Raw genomic sequence first — 22,769 nt, forward strand, 5'->3', positions numbered from 1 at the left:
AGCCAGAAGCATCATAGCCAGACACTGGAGAGACCTGTCAGGAGTAGGCATGGACCAGGCACGGCCAAACTTGGCCCTCCAGCTGTTTTGGGACTACAACTCCCACCATCCCTAGCTAACAGGATCAGTGGTCAGGGATTATGGGAATTGTAGTCCCAAAACAGCTGGAGGACCAAGTTTGGCCACCACTGGCCTAGACCAATGGTACCAAATAGTATGGGAAACAGCCTTATTAGAAAAACTAACCAATAAACTGAAGGAGTGTCTCCACCTCCATCGTTCTGCCCGGACACTTGGGCCAGCACCGAGGGCCTTCTGGTGGTTCCCTCGGTGTGAGAAGCCAAGTTACAGGGAACCAGGCAGAGGGCCTTCTCGGTAGCGGCACCCACCCTGTGGAATGCCCTCCCACCAGATGTCAAAGAGAAAAATAACTCCCAAACTTTTAGAAGACATCTGAAGGCAGCCCTGTTTAGGTAAGCTTTTAATGTTTAATAGGTTATTGTATTTTAGTGTTTTATTGGAAGCCGCCCAGAGTGGCTGGGGAAACCCAGCCAGATGGACGGGGTGTAAATAATAAATTATTATTATTATTATTATTATTATTATTATTATTATTAACTGACACGGGGATAAATAGAAGAAGATGCCTTCACCCCGGTTTATTCCCCTTTATCACATACACAGCCCAACAAGACAACGACAAGAACCCGCCAACAGCATTCGAATCAAGCTGGCCAACCTGATCCAAACACATAGGCGCCGACTCCATGGGGCCTGAGGGGGCCCGAGCCCCCTCAAAAATTCGTTTGGGGGGCTCCGCCCCCCCCAATAATCTCAGGCGCCCCTCCAGCAGAGCGCCACCGCCGCCCCTCCCCCAGCCCAAAATGCACAGGGTCGGGCTGCGTGCCTCCTGCCCTCCCTCCCGAGCAAAAGCTCCACCCAATTTCCGCTCCGGAGCTGATTAATAGGCGCAGCACGCTCTCCCCTATTCGCTCACGAGGAGGCGGAGCCACTTTATCTGCATATTCATGAGCTTATTTATTATTCATGAGCTTTCGCGGGCTCCCCCAATATTTTTTATAAGTCGGCGCCCCTGTCCAAACACACACACACACACACACACACACACACACTCCCCATTCACACACAAAAACAAATTTCACTACAGCCAACCGAAGACAACCAACCACACCTTGGGCCACCCCCAACCTCTCTCACCACCAAAGCAATGCACAGAAAGAGAACCTGCACAAGCGACACTGACACAAAAATCCCACACCTACACTAAGAAGAAGAATTGAAGCATTGCCACCTGACCCCACCCCACTCACCACCCCCCTTCCCCCTCTTTCCCCCTTTTCTTCCTAACATAACATTGTTTGTAACACTAACGTCTCACAACCAATGGAACTGATCTGTAGAAAACACAACTTGCAAAAACAGACAATGCACGTAAAACTAAGAAATCTTAGGAAGGAACAGCAACTGCTACCCAGGCTCTACCTTGAGAAAATCTGCTTAAGATTATAGAATCATAGAACTGTAGAGTTGGAAGGGACCCTGAGGAGCATCTAGTCCAGGGGTCTGCAACCTTTAAGACGAAAAGAGCTACTTGGACCCGTTTCCGAAGGGAAAAAAAACTGGGAGCCGCAAAACTCGTCATTATAAAAATAATTTTTTTGTCACTTTTTTATTATTTCTTTGTTTGACCCCTCAGAATTACTCCTCCTCATAGAAATAAACATTAAATTAACAAGTTACCTTTGTGTGTGTGTGTGTGTGTGTGTTCTTCACTCCCCTTCAAAACAGTGACCAGCGCACATGCCCCTTACAATGTAGCGGGCGGGAAGGTGACGCCGGGACGGTGCGTGACTAACGCACGCACCGCCCCCATGCGACGTCACAGCCAGTACAGCGCCCGCCACAGTGGGGAGTGTCGGGGCGCACAATGCGCCTCCTCCCCTCGCTAGTATCCGCCCCGGAGCCGCGGCAAAGGTGTAAAAGAGCCACATGCGGCTCCGGAGCCGCGGGTTGCTGACCCCTGATCTAGTCCAACCCCCGTGCAAGGCAGGAATCTAAACTGAGCAAGCATGATAGATGCCCAGCAAGAACACTCTCTACATCTGATAAAACAAAGTTCCTGTTAAGAAGTACTATACACACCAAATACCCAAACAAACAAAGTAAGCAGTTTCCATGTCACTGAAAACAGATTGTGGGTTTCAGCTGGGATAAGCCCTTGCTCATTTCGGCCCCACCCAACAATGGCTGTGTGTGTGTGTAAAATATTAACTGTGGCAGGAGTTGAGAAATGTCACCACACACACTTTCCCTCACCCCCTTGTTTATTCCTTTGTCTTTCCTGAAGTGTGGCTTGGTTTTCTAAATCAACTGGGAGATTTGCTGAAGATTCACAAGGATTTCTGACTCCTGGCTGTTTAACAATCATAGTGAGGTTAATCTCCCTTTGACCCTCCCCTGATGAAGAATAGTAGCGTCCGTGGATATAGAAGTGTTCTGCATTATGAATGAATGATCATTTGCCAAGGAGATTTCAAAGGGAGACTTCAGGATGTATCAGGTGAATTAAATCTAGTACTGAGGTTTGATTCCATTCATTTGGTCTAAATAGAGATAACAGTTTCTTGTCCCACTTAGCGTGCTAAGATGATTATGCTATCACCAGTTACTGCTATTGTAAAAGGCAGGGGTCACCTGCAGGTGCCTGCAAAGGCTTTCACAGGTGCCCCAGATATTGAGCTTTAATTATTTTGGTTTTTTAAGTAAGTCTCAAACCCTCCTAGGAAGAGAATTGTGGGGCAAAATGTGCAGGTACCTTCTCTGTGAAATTCAACTGTGTGTGAGGTGACAATTTTTCCTAGGACTGTTGTCATTAGACAACATAAGAGTGTGTGTGTGTGTGTGTGTGTGTGTGTGTGTGTGTGTGTGTCTGTATGTGTGTAATCAATATTGTGTTATCTCCACAATCAGGACCAGCAGGACATACCTGACTTCTCATGGTAAGCCTGGGGGTAGTTGTCTCTCTAATTTTGTTATGCCCCACCCCATGGCAGCTATTTTTTGACTGGTGCCTCCAACCCTGTCTCAAAATTTGAAATGTGACCCCTAGCACTTATTTTGCATACAGTGGTATCTTGGGTTACATACGTTTCAGGTTACAGACTCCGCTAACCCAGAAATAGTGTTTCAGGTTAAGAACTTTGCTTCAGGATGAGAACAGAAATCGTGCTCCAGCGGCATGGCAGCAGCAGGAGGCCCCATTAGCTAAAGTGGTGCTTCAGGTTAAGAACAGTTTCAGGTTAAGAATGGACCTCTGGAACAAATTAAGTACTTAACCCGATGTACCACTGTATTTTACTATTTTTTGGGAGGGTGTTGGAGAGGTGGGGAATTACAAGGTTTTGGTGAGGTGATCTCAGAAATAGCCAACATTGCTCCAGCCAGACGTTGTTGGACTACAACTCCCATCATCCTGAGCATTGGCCCTGCTAGATGAGCCTGATGGGAGTCGGAGCCCGACAGCATCTGCAGGGCACCATGCTGGGCCGCCCCTGCCATTAGCAGAAGTGAAATGAAATGTTATCTGTTCTGAGCTGGAGGAACAATGTGGGCTGTTAAACAAACGCATGTTACTGCGTGAAAGATAAATAAGCAGAGGAACACTCCTTCCTATGGGAAACTGGGTTGGAGTAGACCGGCATGTGTGAGCAAGCGAAAACAGAATCATTTCTATCTAGGGCAAGTGACAACTCAACTGTTGGACAGCGGAAGTGGTGGGCAAGAGGGAAAGAGTTAAGTTTCTTGGAGCAGACTGGGAAGGACAAAGGCACATGTTGAAAGGTTAATAGGTTATACAGTACCTTAACCTTTCCACTTCACTAACTTGATGTGTTCCTTCTCTCCCATTCAGGCTGCTTTAAGCCAAACTCCCAGCATAATAGACAGCGTGTTTATAAAAATCAGACTGATGTAACATTAAGCCTTTCTCAAGCTGTTTACACTCTGGAGGTGAATTAGGACTGGCACTTTGTTTTGCTTCGTTTCGTGTGTGTTTTATTTTTTTAAAAAAACATGTTAGTAACGCGGTTCTGTACAGATTATGGCAAGCAGGCCTGTCTTGGCAACTGCGCTTTTGCATCAGGGTGTGCCCTGTGTGGGGTTTTTGTTAGGGACGTTTTTTAAAAATCTGTTTCGGAAGCCGGAGGATTCGGTGCTGAGCTGCTTTGCAGAAGGTGCATTGGAAAGTGAGCCAAAGAGCTCCATCTGTCCCAGAAGGAAGGCATGCAGATTGGTTCTGAGCTGCTGCTTCCTTCTTCGGGGATCACTCTTAGCCGAGTAAGACTGTCTTCCATAAACACAGTTTTAACAATGAGTCCATAAGTGGCTGTGGAGGCCAATTCTGGATCCACACGTCCCTCCACAGTAGGGACATTGGTTTCCGGGTGGGAGTTGATCACAGTGAGGGTTTGCCAAGCGTGCCTTCCTCTTAGCACGTTTCTCCCTTTCATCCTGAGTCTGAGCATCTTCAAAGCCCATGACACCTTTGGTAAAGGCTGTTCTCCAATTGGAGCGCTCGCAGGCCAGTGTTTCCCAGTTATCAGTGCTCATACTGCATTTTTAAAAGGTTTGCCTTGACAGCAGCTTTAAACCTCTTTTGTTGTCCACTGATATTTCACTTTCCATTCTTAAGTTGGGAATAGAGTAGTTGCTTTGGAAGACGATAATCAGGCATCTGGACAACATGACCAGTCCAACATATTGAAGAATGATATTTGCTTCTTCCAGTACACTGTCATTAGTTCGCCTGACTTCCCAAGTGATGTGTAACATTTTTTGAATATTTCTGGTTCTAAGACCCTGGCACAGCCATGTACTTGATGGGTGGCCTTCAGCAAGTCCGCCTCAGTTGTCCTCCTGTAAAATGGGAGTTACTGCATGGATTAAGATAAGGAAAAGTCAACCTTACCAACCCCAAGTGTTGGAGCAACCTACAAATCAAAGTCAATAAACAAGCCAGGCAGTGAGCAGGATCTGTCTGGGCATGATATCTTTCTGGCAGTGAGTCTTAAACTGAGTGCGCGATGAGAGAACTCCTAGTGTGCTGTGAGAAATACATTAATTAAATAGTTAAAGTCGACTTGTGGGCTCAAGGTAGCCACCCACAGACGAGGCCGCAGGATTAATTGCATGGGTCTTACCACCTGTGAATCAGGTGGGGATAATTCTGTCATGTCTGTGTTCAGTCATCCCTGGTGTGTATGAGTTGCAAATTGGTAATACACCTTCTCTTGAACAAGAGGCATATCTCTCAGAACAAGAATTACACGGAAACGTGAGCAACACGGCATTACTCAGAGCAGACCCACTGCAGTTAATAGACCTAGCTTGACATGTTCATAGAGCAGAGCCACTCAAATTGCAGTAAAACATAGTGGAATAGTACCCAATTGGTGTGGGTCTTCGGTGAGAAGGTGCCCCTTCCTCTTGCATATGCTAAAAGCAACAAAAACAGCCTAACAGGAACATTAATGGATAAAAATAAGCACATATTGCCTCTAGCCTAATAGCTATTAACTTGGACAAATGAAGAGAGCATCAGTAGTGGTCGTCACGGCAGTAGTAAGGTCTAAATTCAGTTCAGATATGACCCAAACTTGGCCACAGGGTTAGAATCAGATCACTGTGGCCGTGGAAGAGCTCACATCTGATGTCTCTCTGGGGGGCCCTTACATTCCTCCCCCCAGCCCTCAGCCCCACAACCCCACAGTGCAATGCTAGATAGATCATTCTGCTGTGGCTTTATGGGAAATTCAATGTGTGAACTAAAGCCAGCTGCCACCAAAACCAGGTCACGTCACTAACAGAGGAGGGGGGTTCAGAGGACTGCCCGCCCCCCATAAAAAGAGCCCTGGAACCTCTTAGATCCAGATCCAGAGAGTTGTCTCCCGTGGTTGGAACCTCAGAAACAAGCTTGGAATCAAAATCTGGACCTACGTGTGTACGGTGAGCACAGAAAGACGTCAGATGAAATGTAAAGGTAAAGAGACCCCTGACCATTAGGGCCAGTCATGACCGACTCTGGGGTTGCGGCGCTCATCTCACTTTATTGGCCGAGGGAGCCGGCGTTCAGCTTCCGGGTCATGTGGCCAGCATGACTAAGCCGCTTCTGGTGAACCAGAGCAGCGCACAGAAATGCCGTTTGCCTTCCCGCCGGAGCGGTACCTATTTATCTACTTGCACTTTGACGTGCTTTCGAACTGCTAGGTTGGCAGGAGCTGGGACCAAGCAACGGGAGCTCACCCCGTCGCAGGGTTTTGAACCACCAACCTTCTGATCAGCAAGTCCTAGGCTCTGTGGTTTAACCCACAGCGCCACCCGCGTCCCCAGATGAAATGTAATGCCCCACAAAGCATGCAGGCTACAATCAGAGTATTATGGCAGCTGGAACCTTCGTAAATTATCCTCCCCATACCTGTTAGGAACTTGCTGCGTTCCTGTGCAATCACGCCCGTGTTTATTCAGAAGCAGACCCCACACAGTGTCTGTGGGGTTGCTCAGAGCCATCAGCCACCCTTTGTTTGACCTTGTCTCCTTCTTGGATTGTGGCCCAGCTCCAATGAGCAGGGCTGGGATGTCCTCCATCCTTACAGGTATTTAGCATTTCTCTTCTCTCGTTAATGAGGTAAGGAATATGGGAGGCGGAACCTCTATAATGTATAGCACTAGATAACTGCTAAGCAGTATCCATCCACTTCCTGTCTCCTATATATGTCTCCTGTATTGCTTGCTATGGGTAAGAGGATGGCAAACTAAGATGCCAGTTGATGGGGGTTCCCCCCCCCCATTCATAGCCTCTTGTTTGCAGAGGAAATCACTCTCCTCTCCAGAAAGGAGGAGGAGGACCAGTGAAGATCAGTGTGTGGGGCGAACTAGAAGCCCTAGATTGTTTCTGTACATCTCAATGGACTCCACAGGTGATTCCATTTCCAAACAGCCCTTTAATTAGCAGCACTTAGCACCTACCCAAGGGGTGCTAAGTGCTGCAAGCTGAAGAGGATTATTAGCACCTCTTCATGGAGCTTGATTTCTCTGGACAATGCGAGGACAGCCCCCCACTGTTGCTAGGGGAAGCCACAGGAGGAAAATTGCCCTAGATCTGTGTTGCTGGCAATTGCCCCAGTTCGCCACCTAGAGAATATGAAGTTTCAATACTTCATCCTCCAATTATCCTAGCAGGTTCCTCCTACCACTTCCAAAGCACAGGCTGAGGCCAGGTGTGTGCAAAGCCTTGAATACATTGCATGCTCTGAACTAACCGAAGGGCGGAAAAGGCTCCGTCAGTCTCAAAAAGTGGCACATATCTGAAAGATGCTTCCACCCCCACAAAATCACAAGGATGGGGAAATCCCTCTCTGTTTATCCATCTTCCATTTCTTATTAAATTCTACCGCTATTAGTTCCTTGCTACACACAAAAAGGTCCCAGAGTGACTTACAGAAACTGATAAGAGCATAAAGCATAAACAAAAGAAGTCATTAGAATATGTAATAGTTCGTGCATTGATGTTACCTCAATAACTCTTGCCTTGTTTTTCGAAATCAATGGGCAGGAGCTTCCCCAGACCGGGAGGCACTGTGGGAAGGCTCAGGGCTAATGCTCTTGCTATTCATGCAGGTCCCGGGTTCCATCCTGGCTTCTCTTGGCAGGGGCTGGGAGGGACTTCTGCCTGAAATCACAAAGCGCCCCTGCCAGTCAGTGTAGTAGACATTGCTGAGTGAGATGGATCAATTTGTCTGATTCAGTATAAGGAGCTTCCTGTGTTCCTTCCTATAACAAAAAAAATAAAAACTTGCTCACCAAGGGCAAAATTAACTTATGGAATTTGCTGCTACAAGACACAGTGGATTGAGCACAATTTATCTGTTAATCCACTTCCTCTATTCAGAATAGACTGGAGCAGTTCACACCTGCTTGTATTTGAATTTGGGTAAGAGGAGGAGCTTCAGTCTTTTCTGTTTCTGCAAGCAGGCACCCCCTTTTCCGTTTGCCCCTGCCGCATTTGTTGATTCTATTGTGCCAATGAGGTGGCACACACACACACACAGATACCTGTGCCCACACATTTAGAAAGAAAACCCACACCCAAGAAGAGTGCAAAAGCTCCCAGTCAGGCAGCTGGAATTTTGCTTGTGTGGATTTCTGGGTTTGTGCACACACCAAAAAGCCACCGTAAATTCACAGCACACACTTTTCAGAAGGTTGGTATAGTTTGCTTGTGCAGTTTTCTGGTTTTGTGCACTTTGAAGGATGGTGCCTATGCTCTGCCTTCATGCTGCCAGATTTCAAGTCAGCATCAAGGCCGTGCGCAAGAGGCAGTTCCTGTTCTCCACTGGTGGGGAGGGGATTATTATTATTATTATTTACTTAAATTCCTCTGCAAAGTGCTAAGGTAGCCAGTTCACATCAAATACATAAATAGCAGCAATAACACAATTTGAAGGGAAAACAGTCAGAGCTTTGGGGCGCGTTGGAAGACCAGCAAAAAGTCTATGGCGGCAGTTCCAAACTCCCCACCCTGATGGTGCACTTGAAAATTACTAATGGTCTTGGTGGAGCACCTGATTATTTTTTCCCCTTGCCTTTCGTAGCAATCCTAATGCATTGTCATTGTGCTAGATGCAGTTGGTTGTTAATCATATTGTTGTCGCTCCTTTTATTGCATTGCATTTTATAGTACTGTATTACTATTTGCAATTCGCTGGCAGTCCTCTGCTCTGGACCTGGAGGCTTCATTTAGCCACGTTGGCTAAGTGGGGGAGTTACTTATCCTTCCTAATTCTCCCTTACAAGCCGGCGCATCTTCTTCACATCTCGTGGCAGCAGCCAGTGCCCAAAGTTAGTGACACTTTAAAGAGTAGCCCCATTTACTACGGGGTGAAGTCTCCGCGTGGTTGGCATTCAACGAAGTTCCAAGCTGAGTCCATGGACCAAGAACTCTGTCATGGTCATTAATACTGACGGCTCTACTCCGGGGCAAACTTCGTGGTGCCTACCGCCCTCCGTGGTGTTGTTTTTGCAGTTAAAGGACCCCTGCCTCAAATAAAGCCTCGTGGGGACTGGGAATTGCAGTTCAGTGGCGGGTCAGGGGGAGAGCGTCCCTTCCGCGTCTGGGTGCCGCGGGCCCCTTTGCGCCGAGACGCGCGTCTTTGGGCGTCGCGGCGCAGCCTTCTCGGTCTCCCTCCCCGGCCCCGACGCGGCTTCTTTCTGGCGCGGGGAGGGGGCGGCTCTGGGGCCAGTGCGTCGGCCGGCCTCCGGCGCGGGTGGGCGGGCCCCGTCGGGGCTGGTGGGCGGTCTTGGCGCGCAGGCACTAGAGCGCAGGTGGCTCCGGCTGGGCGCTTCATTCGCCGCCGGTGGCGCGTTTGGCGGGCTGCGCGCGTCCAGACCGCGACCCGAGCCCGGGCGGCGTGGCGCTTGGTGCCGGAGCCTCCGCCCGCAGCGCCCCGTCGGGAGACCCGGCCGGAAGGAGCCTCGAGCCGAAGCAGCCAGGGCGGCATGGCAGGCGGCGGCTCCTCGGCGACTCCACGCGGCCAGCCCAGCGCGCTGGCCGAGCCCCGCAGGGGAACGCTGCCCGCCGGAGAGTGACGGCCCCCGGGCTTGGCCAGGACGCGCGTCCCGCTTGCATGGCTGGCGTGCGCTCGGCGCGGAGGGACTTTGGCACCGCGGCGCCCGTGGCCTCGCCGAAGAAACTTTTCTCCCTGGCGATCCCGTCGGGGGAGCTGTGAAGCGGAGCCAGCACCTCCGCCTGCCCGGCGCGGAGTTGGCGAGCATGAGCCGGGAGAGAGCCGCCCCCGCGCCGCCTGGCTATGGAGTCTCGCCTCTTGGGTTGGTCGCGTCCCTCCGGGTTTTACCCCCCTTAAGGCGCCCGGCCGGCCGGGGAACAGAAGCGCCCAGGTGCGCCTTTAGCCGGCGCTGAAGGACTTTGGGGTGACCGGCTTGGCGGGGCTCGGAGCGGACTGCGAGGGGGCGCCTCGTATCATGTGCGCCTTGGGCGACGCTGCTGCTGCTGCTACGGGGACCCCCCGGATCTCCTTCCCGGGACTCGGTCCGAAGAGCTAAACCCAGCGCGCTCCCCCCCCTTCCCCATGGCTGGCCTCCGCGACGCGTGGCTGAGCCTCTTGCTGCTGCTGCTGCTTCAGGCTCCCGCTCCGTCGGCGGCCGCCTCCAAGGCCATCGTGTGCCAGGAGATCACGGTGCCCATGTGCAAGGGCATCGGCTACAACCTGACCTACATGCCCAACCAGTTCAACCACGACACGCAGGACGAGGCCGGGCTGGAGGTGCACCAGTTCTGGCCCCTGGTGGAGATCCAGTGCTCTCCGGACCTCAAGTTCTTCCTGTGCAGCATGTACACGCCCATCTGCCTGCTGGACTACGCCAAGCCGCTGCCTCCGTGCCGCTCGGTCTGCGAGAGAGCCAAGGCGGGCTGCTCTCCCCTGATGCGGCAGTACGGCTTCGCCTGGCCGGAGAGGATGAACTGCGACAAGCTGCCCGTCCTGGGGGACGCCGAGATGCTCTGCATGGATTACAACCGCACGGAGGCCGCCACCACCTTGCCCCCCTTCCTCACCAAGCCCACCCGCCCCTCCAAAGGTGCCCACCGGAACCTGACCCCGCTAAACGGGGCCGGCTGCAAGCGGGTGTGCGAGTGCCGGGAGCCCCTGGTCTTCATCTCCGAAGAGTCCCACCCGCTCTACAACAAGATTGAGACAGGCCACGTCCGCAACTGCGCCGTCCCTTGCTTCCAGCCCTACTTCACCCAGGACGAGAAGACCTTTGCCACCTTTTGGATAGGCCTGTGGTCTGTCCTCTGCTTTATCTCCACCTTCACCACAGTGGCCACCTTCCTGATCGACATGGAGAGATTCAGGTACCCGGAGCGCCCCATCATCTTCTTGTCCGCCTGTTATCTCTTCGTCTCCATCGGCTACATCATCCGGCTGGTGGTGGGCCACGCCAGCGTGGCTTGCAATAAAGATTACAACCACATACACTACGAGACCACGGGCCCTGCCCTCTGCACGGTGGTCTTCCTCCTGATCTACTTCTTTGGCATGGCCAGCTCCATCTGGTGGGTCATCTTGTCCCTCACCTGGTTCTTGGCTGCTGGGATGAAATGGGGCAACGAAGCCATCGCTAGCTACTCCCAGTATTTCCACATGGCTGCGTGGCTCGTTCCCAGCGTCAAGTCCATCGCAGTGCTGGCCCTGAGCTCGGTGGATGGCGACCCGGTCGCCGGCATCTGCTATGTGGGCAACCAGAACCTAGACAAGCTGCGGGGTTTCGTCCTGGCTCCCTTGGTGGTGTACCTGTTCACAGGGACCATGTTTCTGCTGGCCGGTTTTGTGTCCCTCTTCAGGATCCGGAGTGTGATTAAGCAAGGGGGCACCAAAACAGACAAGCTGGAGAAGCTGATGATCCGGATTGGCATCTTCACGGTGCTCTACACGGTCCCGGCCACCATAGTGGTGGCCTGCTACATTTATGAGCAGCACTACCGAGAACGGTGGGAGACGGCGCAAAACTGCTCTTGCCCTGGGGAGAAGCCCAAGGTCAAGCCCGACTATGCTGTCTTTATGCTGAAGTACTTCATGTGCCTGGTGGTGGGCATCACCTCAGGGGTCTGGATTTGGTCGGGGAAGACCCTCGAGTCTTGGAGGCGCTTCACTAGCAGGTGCTGCCGGAGTGGGAAGCCTGGGAGCACGGGCATGTACAGCGAAGCGAGCGCAGCTCTGACGGCCAGGAGTGGCCTCCCCAACCCTGCTCCTTACCACAAACAAGTCCCACTGTCCCACGTCTGAAAAAAGGGAGGGGGAGCAAAAAAACCCCAAAGCACCTTACTTGGTCGTAGTTGGGAGCAGGTAAGCACAGTGTGACTTGAGCTCCCAACTGCAAAAAGGTTTTGAAATAACCCCTGGAGCTTTGTTTTTAACCTGTCATTTGGTCTGTCTGTCGTGAAACGCTTTGCTCCATCTCCTGATGGAGACACAAAAGAGGGGCTTGTTTGGGGGGGGGGGAATGGACACATTGCTTTGCCCATATTGCAAGATTGCAGGGTTTACTAAGAGCACGCTACAGCCTTGGGAATGCATTTTGTCCTTCCTGGGGAAGCGTGGAAGGAGCAAGCTAAGATCTAACTCTTTAGGTGGGGTATGTGTGAATTAGTTTCCAGGTATAATGAAAAAAGCAGTCTTGGAGGATGCAGTTCTGAAGGGCAGGGGCTGCTTTAGCCTTTCTCTTCCTGCTGTTTTTCTGCTCCCCCGCCTCCCCCCATCCCAATCAATTTCCTCGCACCATTGGGAAAGCAGATGAGGACCAAATGGCAGGAAAAGGAACATCCACTGTTCTTTGGCGTCTGCATTCCTATTCAGGATAGTGAAATCCTATACATGTTTACTTGGAAGCAAGTCCCATTGAGGTGGGGGGGTGTGTGTGTGTGTGCTTAAGAGCATAAGAACAGCACTGTGGAATCAGACCAAAGGCACCTGCAGTCCAACACCAGCTCTCACAGTGGCCAAGCAGACGCCCAGAGTTCAGCCAGAACAGCCCCATGCGATTCCCAGCAACTACCGTAGTTTTCAGAGACATCCTTTGAGGGCAGCTTACTCTCGGTCCAAGTGTCTCCTGTAGTCTGTGTCTCCCACACAATCTAGTTTGGTCCTTAGGACACTTACTATTTAATTGGTGAAATGATAATTTTAGGGTCCTTTCCACTAGGTTGGGGTGGGCAGCTGCAGTCAGGCAAATGTTAAGTTTCCTGGTAGCAGAACTTTCTCTCGCTACGCTGTCTGTTTCAACAAAACGTGCTGCTGAAGTTTTCAGATATAAAGGAGTATCAATTTGGAGGCAGGCTCTACTTTCAAAATGGGCGAGTTGTGGAGCTGAGATTGAGCAGAGTCTGGTTTCAGGTTTATTTTTGGATGGCGTAAGTCCACCATCATCAGTTTTTACGCATGCCTTTGCCAGGCGGCCTCATAAAGCCATTGGTGTGAGTATTAGTTTCTCTTCAGCCATTCAAAATGAAAGTAGGAAGGGCTGCATGAATTCAGATGCAGACCAGAAGTCCTTGTTAAGCGCTGTACATGATTTCACCTCCTTTTGCAAATGAGGACTGTGCATTTCTTACTGTGTTTTCACTCTAAGTGCTTGGGGGCTGCAAGCCTGTGCATGTTTACTCAGAACTAAGTCCCATTGAACTCAATGGGGCTTACTCCCGGGAAAGTAGTTTCAGCCCCATAGTCATTTTCAAAGATGTTAGTCTCTCTCTCTCTCCTATTCCAGTTCCACCTGCCCTGGTGGGGTGATAGATAACAGCAACAAGTTTTCTTAAGATTAATTTCACCGCAAATTCTCTTTTGACTCGAGGGACTGAAAAACCAGTTGACACAAGGTATGAAGAATTACTCAAGAGGTAAAGCTATAAAGAACCACAAAGAATCGATTTATGGCTTGGCACACTAGCAGTCTGATCCTCTGCAAGTTTGTTCAGCAGTATGTCTTCTTGAGTGTAAGGAGACTTACCTGAAAAGGTACTGGGCATGTTTTGGTTCTCTACTCTCTCTCTCTCCCCCCCCCCCCATCTACTGAAACAATGGTTTTTGGATAACAGGTTTTTAACATATGGCTGCCCTGAGTGAGACTGGGTATGTATTTGTAAGGTATTGTTAATGCTAATTCCCCTCCGCCCCCCTTTAGAAAGTAGAGCTGTGCCCCCAGCGCAATCCCCATAAGATTGAATGTGTTGTGTGTGTGTCCCCCCCCCCCAACAACAGCTGCAACTGTAGGGAACACCCCTATCAACAATCAACACCCCTCCCTCTTTGCAGAAGGGGCCACCTCCATTTCTAGCCTTTGAAGCAGTGCCAAAAGTCACCTTCTAAGGAAAACTGTTCAGCTTTTAAACCTTAAATGCTGATACTTCTGTATTAACCCGAAACAATATTAGATATGGCAGTAGATCCCTAGCGCTGTATGTGTGTGTGTGTTTCTGTCGAGGGAGCCAGACCTCTTTCAGTGGAAAGTGTTAGCACTTCAGTTCTATATGGAAAAAACTTCATTCTGGTAATAAGATTTTTTTTGGGGGGGGGCAGGATATTGCATTTGGATCTGCTTTACAAAGAGGTTGGCGAGTTTCTCCTGAACTCTGATTTACTCGACTGCTCAGTTTGTGAACGGGCAACCTCAGGAGAATCCAAACCTCTTTGGCCTCCATACAAGGGTGGCATTCATACCACACATTTAAAGCAGATGGCTTTCCCCAACAGCCCTGGGAACTGTAGCGTACACCCCAAAGAGCCACAATTTTCAGCACCCTTAGCAAACTACAGTTCTCCGGATTCATTGGAGGCAGCCATGTGCTTTTAAAGTGTGGTGTGGATATGACCACCTAGGTTTGTGGGGAAGCAAATCCACCGCCTACCCATTTAGCTAGGGCTTTGGCACTGATCCTGCCCATGCTAAAATCCTAACCCAGAAAAAAAGCCTTTTTCTAAGTGCTGGTTTCCATGTGCACAACTATCACTGGATAACTGCAGGATTATGTGTGACCTGGGCCTGTGAAGGATATCCATTACTGCTTAAAGTGGTAAAGTTTTCCACATCACTTCCCAAACCATTCCCCCCCGCCCAATGGTTTTGGCTTTCCAATTTCAGTGGGGAAGTTAAGTATGTGCTTAACTCACTCTCTGTTCAAAAGCAACAGGAAGTCAGGCTACAATCCTATATATAGATGCGCACACTTACCGTGGAGTAACTGTTTGAACTCATTGAGCTTTTATGTCTTGAGTAGACGTAACATGGTTTAAAGAATTTAAGCGGGGCTGGCCCACACCTCTCAAAATAAAACAGCATCTTTTCTGTCCAGTTGCCAATGCATTTATTTTACTAAGGTATCCATTGGCCGCCATGAGGTCACTTTGAACAAAAGCAACTCTTTCCAGGATCACTTGTTCCAGCCTCTGTTTCTTCACGCGCACCTGCCCAGCAGTGGCTGCAATTGGAACATTTCCCCAGTGCCTTCCCTTAGGAAGGTTTCTTCTCATCTCATTTACTGGATGGGGAAAAGTGTGAACAGGATCAGACTCTTACATTAGCCCAGCGGCACAGGAAACAGCTATGCTGATGGAGCTCCCTCCCTTCTGCTCCCTTCTGCTGCTCCAGAGAAGCGGACACGGAGCAATGGATCCAAACTACAAGAAAGAAGATTCCACCTAAACATTAGGAAGAACTTCCTGACAGTAAGAGCTGTTCGACAGTGGAATTTGCTGCCAAGGAGTATGGTGGAGTCTCCTTCTTTGGAGGTCTTTAAGCAGAGGCTTGACAACCATATGTCAGGAGTGCTCTGATGGCGTTTCCTGCTTGGCAGGGGGTTGGACTCGATGGCCCTTGTGGTCTCTTCCAATTCTATGATTCTCCCCGCCTGCTGCCAAGATAATGTGGGGAGGAGGGTTGCAAGATGATGCCAGAGCGTCCTTCTCCCTCGGATGCTCAGCTCCCCCATCTGCTGCTACTGCTGGGCGTTAGCCGGAGGGAGTGTGCAACCTGGGAAAGGACACATCCAGTTCCTGGACCGGATGGCTGTGTGGTGTCAAATGTTAAGCATACACATGGATGCAGCAGGCGGAGGCAAGAGAGGAGGGGCTGGTGGAAACTTGGCCTGGACAGGAACTAGCAACGCTCCCCTTTTCCTCTGGAGCCCATGGAAGGTAGAGGGAAACTGCAGGGGCAGAACTTTTTGGAAGAATTTGGCTGTACTTTTACAGGCAGTCAGTTTTTAAGTATTGGACAGAGTAGCTCCAGTTTGCAGACATCATCCATTGAGTTAAAGATTTGCTCTTGTTTTTAAAAATTAACACTACCCAAAATATTACAGGGTTCACTTAACTCGGCTTCTCTTGTCAAGAGAACTGACAAGGATCCGGCATCTTAAAATAGCCAGGAAGCAGGTTGACATAGACTATAACTTCCTCTGGAGGTGGGGGGAAGAGGAGGGGCTTTTTTTCCTTGACAAGTTTAGTAACTCTCTTTAAAATGGTTTGCACCCTATCCTTCCTCGAAGTCCATAACTTGGAGCAAATAGCATTTTACCCTCAAAGCAACCGTGTGAGGTTGGTTGAGTGACTTGCCCACAGCCTCCTGGTGAGCCTCATTGTGGTGGATGCAGTGAGAAGAGAGCAGCGATCAGGATCTAACCACTGCCCCTCGGGCTGTTTCTGCGGCATATGCACCTTCCTTCCTTCCGGTTGTGCTGTCTGCCAGTCTTATTTAGCACAGAGTTGGCTGGGTGTCATGGAGTTAAGTGGGAGACCCTACCTTGAAGGCAGTGGTTGAATGACCTCCTTCCAGAATCTATGGGCCTGCCACTCCTAGTGTACTGCAGGAGGAAAAGGCTAGATGGATTCTTGGCCTGAACTTCTGATTCTGAATTGGAAGCTGCCAACTGGCCACAATGGTGATGCAGAGGGGTCACTCTACTGCTATACCTCTGTGCTTGGCATTGGTCATTTTGGATGGCAGCCTAATTTAATGCCAATGTCCATCCTTGGTATGCTTTTCTAGGCTGCATTCTACCTTTCCAAAGGACTTTGGTGGAAAATACTCCAGCACAGTATCACTCTTTCAAAACAACCATACTTCTGTTTCAGTGTATCTGAAGAAGTGTGCATGCACACGAAAGCTCATACCAAGAACTAACTTAGTTGGTCTTTAAGGTGCTACTGGAAGAAAATTTTTTTATTTTGACTATGGCAGACCAACACGGCTACCTATCTACTACTCAAAACAACCATGTTCATATTATTACTGAGCAATTTTTCTCCCGGTTTTCTTTATGAGGAAATTATTAGTTGTGCCGCAGTGAGGTTTGTCGTCGTCCCCCCCCCCTTGCCCAGCTGCTTTAGGGAGCTTAAATGCTGTAACAGTGCAGACCACTTGAAATGACTTGTTCACCTTGACAGCATTAAACATTTAGCTCACAATCTAATGTGGCATTAGGGCACACTTAAATCCATTGAAATTAATGGCCTTAAGTGGAAACTGTGTTGGGGTTACTTTCCTCAATTTGTAGAACAATAAATATTTTGGTTAACCTGAGTTGCCTCCCCCACAAAGGAGAAGTATATCATGTAATATTTCTTGCTAATGGCACAATGGAAAAGATGTTCTTTGAAATATTAGCTTAAACTGCCGTTAGCTCCACCTTCATCAGAGACACCAAGCCAACTGAGCAATGCACATGAGCAAATTTATTGCTCGTTTTGTCTCCCCTGCCCCAAACTGGTTTCACTACCTAGCCAAGCTATGACTGAAGTAGAAAATACTGAATTTCATTTACATTTGTCATATGCTAACAAGATTCATGATTTCTCCCTCCCATTATAATCTGTGCAGTAAGGAGGTTTCAATTGCCAATATTTATTTTAGCATTGTCCCCAGGATTTGGTCTTCACTGCAGCTTCCTCTATGCCAAACTCAGTGCCAAAATGAAAAGGGCATTCTTCCAGACTTTGCTGTGCATGTTTCCATTCATTACCTGCAGTTTCCTGGACCACTGTACTGATTTACTAAGTAGATCAGCAGTGGCTACGTAAACTGTCTTGCAGGGAGAAAGAGACCAGCTGTATATTTTTTACTTTCCTCATCAAACCATGCAAACATACAAGATATTTCTCTGTAGCAGATGCACATCATTTTTGTATGTATGGGTGACTGCTTTGAAAATCCTGATCTCGCCTATTGTGTGTACTATTCTTATTTCCACCCAATTCTGTACCTAGTGGAATGGCGATACAGTACAGGGAAAATAAATCTGCTCGTTGCAAATTTGCTAGAAGGTACAGGCACCTTCTGGTTAAAGTTTGAAATAGCTCACCTTGCACAATTTGTGAAACACCCAGCCAAAACATGGCCTTGACAATCAGCCTGTTTGTCATTGCAGGCAGGCAGCTAAAGTAGGTTTATCAAAAGTCCTGGTAGGCTGCAATCAATAGCTGGGGAAAGGAGCTGGATGGAACATGGGCTGTTGAGAGGCCCAATTTTAACTTAGGTGGTTTCTAAAGTCACCCAACCTTACTGGTTTAATGCGACGTTTGTAGTCTAATGCAATAACTTGATGGATCAAAAAGTTGTGCTTGCAGTAGTTTAGGAACATGACTGCTTATGGTAAGGAAACTAAAACGGTTGCCAGATGATAAAAGGAAGGGATTGAAAAGTAAGATGCAGGGCATAGTATATTGCATAACATTGCCTTTTGGAATGCAGAAAACAGTCTACAAGTTGTCATTCGTTCTGACACTTACAGGGTTCTTTTTCATTGAGACATTGTGTACACCGGCATGTTCCAAGACAGAATTGCACCGTGTAGTTATAGTATGTAAATATTTGTATTAAAAGAATTAAGTCTGTATATATTCTGAATCTCTAGTGAACTTTTGATACGGGTTGGAAGCAGGTTGTAAATTCTCACTGACAAAGATGCAGGTTTGGATACAGATAAACAGGATGGAAGCCCGGGGCATTAAGTGGCTGTACTTGATGATACTGGATTCATGCTTGGGTCAGGCTGCTTTTTTTCAGTTGTGCCTTGTGGAGGGATGAAGCTTTTACATACTACTTGCAATATGATTATGAAAATACCATGCCAAATGATGTTTTTAAAAAAATGAAAGGAAAAGACACCGTTGATTCTGTAAAAAGCTTTAAGAGGAAATAAACGAACTTCAAACTGCCACCTTAATAAATGCCTAAACATGATTATTGCAAGCATGGTTAGGGAATAATTCTATATGAAAAGTGAACAGGCTCTCTCTCGCTCTGTGTGTATGTGTGTCTGTAGTATGCAACCTAACCTTTTACAGGCCACTAGCTGTTGTACTCTGATATACAAGGCTGTTTTAAAGAAAATGCTGATGATGGGCTTGGTTTTTCAAAAGCTCTGTGCCAAACTTCCAGATTTTGCATAGAAATTACACAGATAGTGTAACATCATTTTGCATAGAAATTACAGATAGTGTAACAGAATCCCAAGCCACAGCAACTCGATAAGAAGCGGCTTTCGAGAAGTTCTCCATCCTGTTCATTCCAGGGCCAACACTTTAAGGATCTTTTTAAAGTATAACAAACTGCAGCATACATTTTGTGCAAATAAAAAAAGAAACCCAAGAAAACAAAGACAAACCATAGCTTTATTTTCCAGTTTGTGATTATGGTGAACTGAAAAAACAAAACAAAAATTACAGGAATGTATTCTCTGTCTGGGAAGAGAACCATTATATAAAACCATCAAGGAAGTTCTGCTAAGCGGTAACAGGCTTTTGGCTTGGAAGTGGAGAAAAGCCTAGAACCTTTTCCACAGAACATGGATGGAGTTCCTTCCTCAGTGTATCATTTTTAGGAGGTTAGTGCTTGCAGTGCCAAAGAGTTAACCTAAAAGAGTTTTAAGACAAATGCAGCTTAATTAACAAATGGCCACTGTATAAATAGACTTGACACTTTAAAAAAAAAGTTCATCCCTGCTCCTGCTAGCTAAAACTGATCCACGATACCCCCTCGTTTATATGATTTTTCTCAAATCAAGACTTCAGCAGCAGTTTGAGTCTGAAACTGCTATATATACATGAGCAGAGGAAAAGCTACCAAGACAGTGGAGAGACTGAATACCAGAGCCTCCAGCAGCTGAGTGATGGACTGCCACTGAGTCCACAGTCCTTTAATTTGTCATCACACAATGACTGGTTTATGCAACCAACTAGGCTTGCATATTGAATTCACGTACTGTAGCAGGCAGTCTTTACTGAACAGCAGCACAACTAAAAATGGCTCATGCCAGACAAACCACTCCAAATGCAGTGTGAAAATTAACAAGGCACTCCCAAATTCTTTTCAGAGACAACCATTATATTTCCGAAACATGAAGTGTGACTAACCTCTATTCTAGGTGGATGCAAGGCAGTCTCTGCTGCTGCGTACAAGTACTGTTACTGTCACCATATATATGTATTCAAATGGTTTCAAATATACCATTGTATTCAGGCTTGTAAAGATGATTAATGTCGGTCTTATCGCCCCCATATTGCAGATGGGGCTTAAAGGTTTTGAGTTGCCTGGAGCCACTTAGTAAATTCACAGTGGGATTCAACTTGTGGAATCATAGTTCAGTAACTTCCAGGTCTGTCATTTTCTTTAAGAATAAAAAGTATTCTCTTAAAAATTATTCTCTGAAATTCTAACGGAGCAACTCCCCAAATTGTTTTGTATCTTGCTTTTTAGAAGGCTGTAAGCATCCTTTACGTCTTTACCAAGGGGCCAGTGGCAGTAGGGAGTTTGAAATTGCACGAGAATTCAAAATTCCAAAGGCAAGCCTTTCCCCAACCAGTTGTATCCTGGGGTGTGATGTTCCATTGCAAGGAACCAAAGGCCACTAGAAAAAGGACAAAAGCAGAAAAACCTAATATGCCAACCATGTGCACTGCTTGCTCACTTCCCAGAAAGGGAGAAACGAGAACTGTTGCCCATGTCCTTACCGTTTATGCAGCTCCTAAAAGTAGTGGAACCAGCTCAGAAGACTGTTAGAGTAGGAAGGCAATGCCTTGAGATGGCTGCATCGCAGCTAACCATTTGCACTTCCCATCCAAGGAATAATGCCCACCTCCCCCCTCGCCTACGACACATTGTCTTTAATATGTCACCACAACGTACGTCTTTCATTCGTCCACACTGCCCTCAAGTCCAGTGAAGAGGCACAGAAACATTTGTTTCATTTGCAGTGGCCCCTCGTTCTGCATTATCAGACGTCTTTTAACACACACAGGGGAAGACCGTTCCCTCTCGCCATAACACAGGTCAAGGGAAGATAAGAAACCCTGTGTGTGGCAGGATAAAAAGCACAGATATTCAAAAAGAAGGTAGCTTTGCCGTCACTCAGATTTTGGGCATGTATTGTGGGCAGGATTGTGCCAATGGGCTGTGGCGGCTAAAGGGTCTTACATTGTATGTTTGGGGAAAACCAAGGCTCAAACGTGAGCTCCATTACAAAGCTGACTGGGTAAGGCTCAAGGAGCACTGATTAGTTATTACCCACGAACCTACTTTATCACCCAGGGCTGCTGAGAGACACAAACGGTGCTGTAAGCAAAGGTCTCTCCACTACAACACAGCACATGAGGCAAACTGGAAGTTTTCTTCCTTTGAAGGAAATCCCTCTTTAGGTCATAAATCTTTGGAAGAGCTCAGGAAGAGACTTAAAATACAAGGAAGGAAGGGGTTAGTATGCTCACTTATGATAATGCTCAGCACTTGCGCACACAGAGATAACTGTGTGTGAGAGAGATCCAGACATGTCTTACAGTTTTTAGAAGGAAGATTGCTGCTGTTACTGCTGCAGCATTGCCTAGAGAACTAGGCAAACACGGAACACTCCCCTCCCCTAAGCGTGTTTCAAGCTGCAAAGCTTGAAGCTATCCCCTTATCTAGGAAGCGGAGAAGAATCTGGAGCTGGGCTTTTCGTTCCTAGGGAGAAAAAGTAAAAAAGGCAGTTATGTACTAACCCAGGAACCTGGATCCCTACCAGAAGCAACCTTGTGAATGCTGCAAGCATCTCATTTTTTAGCTGTCATAGATGGCAGTCCATCCAGCTTGCTCATTATGCCTTTATGCACATATATACGGAGACCTGCTCCATTCACCGGTTTAAGCCCACACCGAATTCTGCTGCTTGTTCGCTCCAGAAAACGAGAGCTTTCAGAAGCTAACATTACATGAAGATTCTATAAACAGGGGCACCGAGCTCTCAAGTCCGGCAAATGCCCAGAAACGCCTGATACGAACTGAAGTCACTGCTTTTGATTTCGGGGGGGGGGGGCAGGATTAGTGATTAACATCTAAAACACGTTTATGTTCTAGTGTACCATCTTCCATTATCTTGGTGGCAAAACAATCTTCTCACCAGCATCGCTGCTGCCTCTCCCCCCCCCCCCCATTTCAGACACAGGAAGCAACGAATCAGAAGGAGGCAGGGCAAGTGGAAAAGGTCAAGAATGAGAGGCTTGGAGCCCCCAAGTTCAAGATCTGTGCTCAAGCCCTGCATCTTTCCAGATGACCTTGAATCAGTCGCATATAGACCACCACAATACCCGCGTTAAACGGCTCCTAGCTTCCTTGAGAAATGTAATTCAAACACACGTATGTCCAAGTGCCTGTATTTCCAAGTCATAGAAATACAGACCCATTAACCATCAAACAGATTCCTGTTGTTACTCAAGTGTCAGGTGGAGGCTGAGTCCAGCACATCCAGAAGAGATTTACCATTTTTCCTATAGCTTGTCTACAGCACCCAGGCGTCCTGCTATGTCAGGAAAAAGCACCACTCACAATTAGATCCAAGCTTTTGCCACTTTTGGTCACTGGGCACCCCTCTCCCTAGAAGCAACGACACCAGTACAAGGAGCAACAGTTTCATCACTTAAGAACGAAGCCTTTTAGCAGGTACTTGTTCACCTTTACTGGAACACTCCCCTCTCTCCTTTCCCTTCCTTGACACCTACCTGCTTACTCAGCAACAAGCAGCAGCCCTTAACATTTATTCTGCTGTTCAAGTGCAGGTCCTTTTACCTGGCAAACCTATTTGAAGAGGTTTCAATATGTAATTGCCTTGGAGACAAAAACAAACGGTTATACACAAGAGGCAATAAGGCAGC

At 48.0% G+C, this 22,769-nt stretch overlaps 1 protein-coding gene across 1 annotated transcript; it reads left to right on the forward strand.

Annotated features, from left to right (window-relative positions):
• Window positions 1–9,403: 9,403 nt before the first annotated feature.
• FZD5 (frizzled class receptor 5) lies at window positions 9,404–14,943 on the forward strand. Its single transcript, XM_083473545.1, has one exon. The coding sequence runs from the start codon at window positions 10,164–10,166 to the stop codon at window positions 11,877–11,879; it is 1,716 nt and encodes a 571-aa protein (XP_083329671.1). The 5' UTR covers window positions 9,404–10,163; the 3' UTR covers window positions 11,880–14,943.
• Window positions 14,944–22,769: the final 7,826 nt, after the last annotated feature.

This window comes from Podarcis liolepis (assembly GCF_965112155.1).
Source record: "Podarcis liolepis genome assembly, chromosome: 1".
Classification (NCBI taxonomy): domain Eukaryota; kingdom Metazoa; phylum Chordata; class Lepidosauria; order Squamata; family Lacertidae; genus Podarcis; species Podarcis liolepis.

Excerpts from the sequence above, each read along its gene's own strand:
- FZD5 (XM_083473545.1), top strand. The coding sequence starts at position 10,164 with ATGGCTGGCCTCCGCGACGCGTGGCTGAGCCTCTTGCTGCTGCTGCTG.